Here is a 483-nt window from a genome sequence, read left to right as displayed (position 1 = left end):
GGCTCTGGTCCAGCTCCTCCCCTGAGCCCGACAGGCTTCACCCCAGCCCCTCCCAGGACGGGGTCCCAGCCCAGCCCTGCCCTGCGGCCCCCACCTCCTCCCCCTGTGGGCACCCGGAGCCCGAGCCTTACCTGTCACGTGTACGGAGACGGGGGGAGGGGGGGGGGGAGATGTGTGACTCCATTTCGCATTTCTTCCTCGCTCCACCCAAAAACTGTATGACCCATTGTCCCTCCTCCTGGCGTCTCTGATGCTCAGGGAGCAGTTGTTCCTCCCGGGATCCCCAAGGAGGTGGAATCGACCCTGGGTCTCCTCCTGCACTTTCCTAGCTGGGTTGTTTGTGGCCACTGGAGCATTTCGGCCTATATCGGCCACTTCCCGGAACCAATAGCCATGAACAGGGTCAGAGTCAGTCCAGCCGTCCCGGGGGTAGGAGAAGGAGCAGGGCACGTGGACGCACAGCCCCTCCTGCACCGTCACCAC

At 64.2% G+C, this 483-nt stretch overlaps 1 protein-coding gene across 1 annotated transcript; it reads right to left on the bottom strand.

The window, feature by feature from the left end:
- Positions 1-131: 131 nt before the first annotated feature.
- LOC105815861 (sialic acid-binding Ig-like lectin 8) lies at positions 132-483 on the bottom strand (the record flags this gene model as incomplete). Its single annotated transcript, XM_012651123.1, has 1 exon — positions 132-483. A coding segment is annotated over one exon (352 nt), but the record flags the coding sequence as incomplete, so codon positions are not given.

The sequence above is a fragment of the Propithecus coquereli genome, unplaced genomic scaffold, assembly GCF_000956105.1.
Source record: "Propithecus coquereli isolate 6110/MARCELLA unplaced genomic scaffold, Pcoq_1.0 Scaffold3496, whole genome shotgun sequence".
In the NCBI taxonomy this organism is placed as follows: domain Eukaryota; kingdom Metazoa; phylum Chordata; class Mammalia; order Primates; family Indriidae; genus Propithecus; species Propithecus coquereli.
Note: the sequence above shows the minus strand (reverse complement) of the source record. Positions and strands in the feature narration are given on the sequence as shown.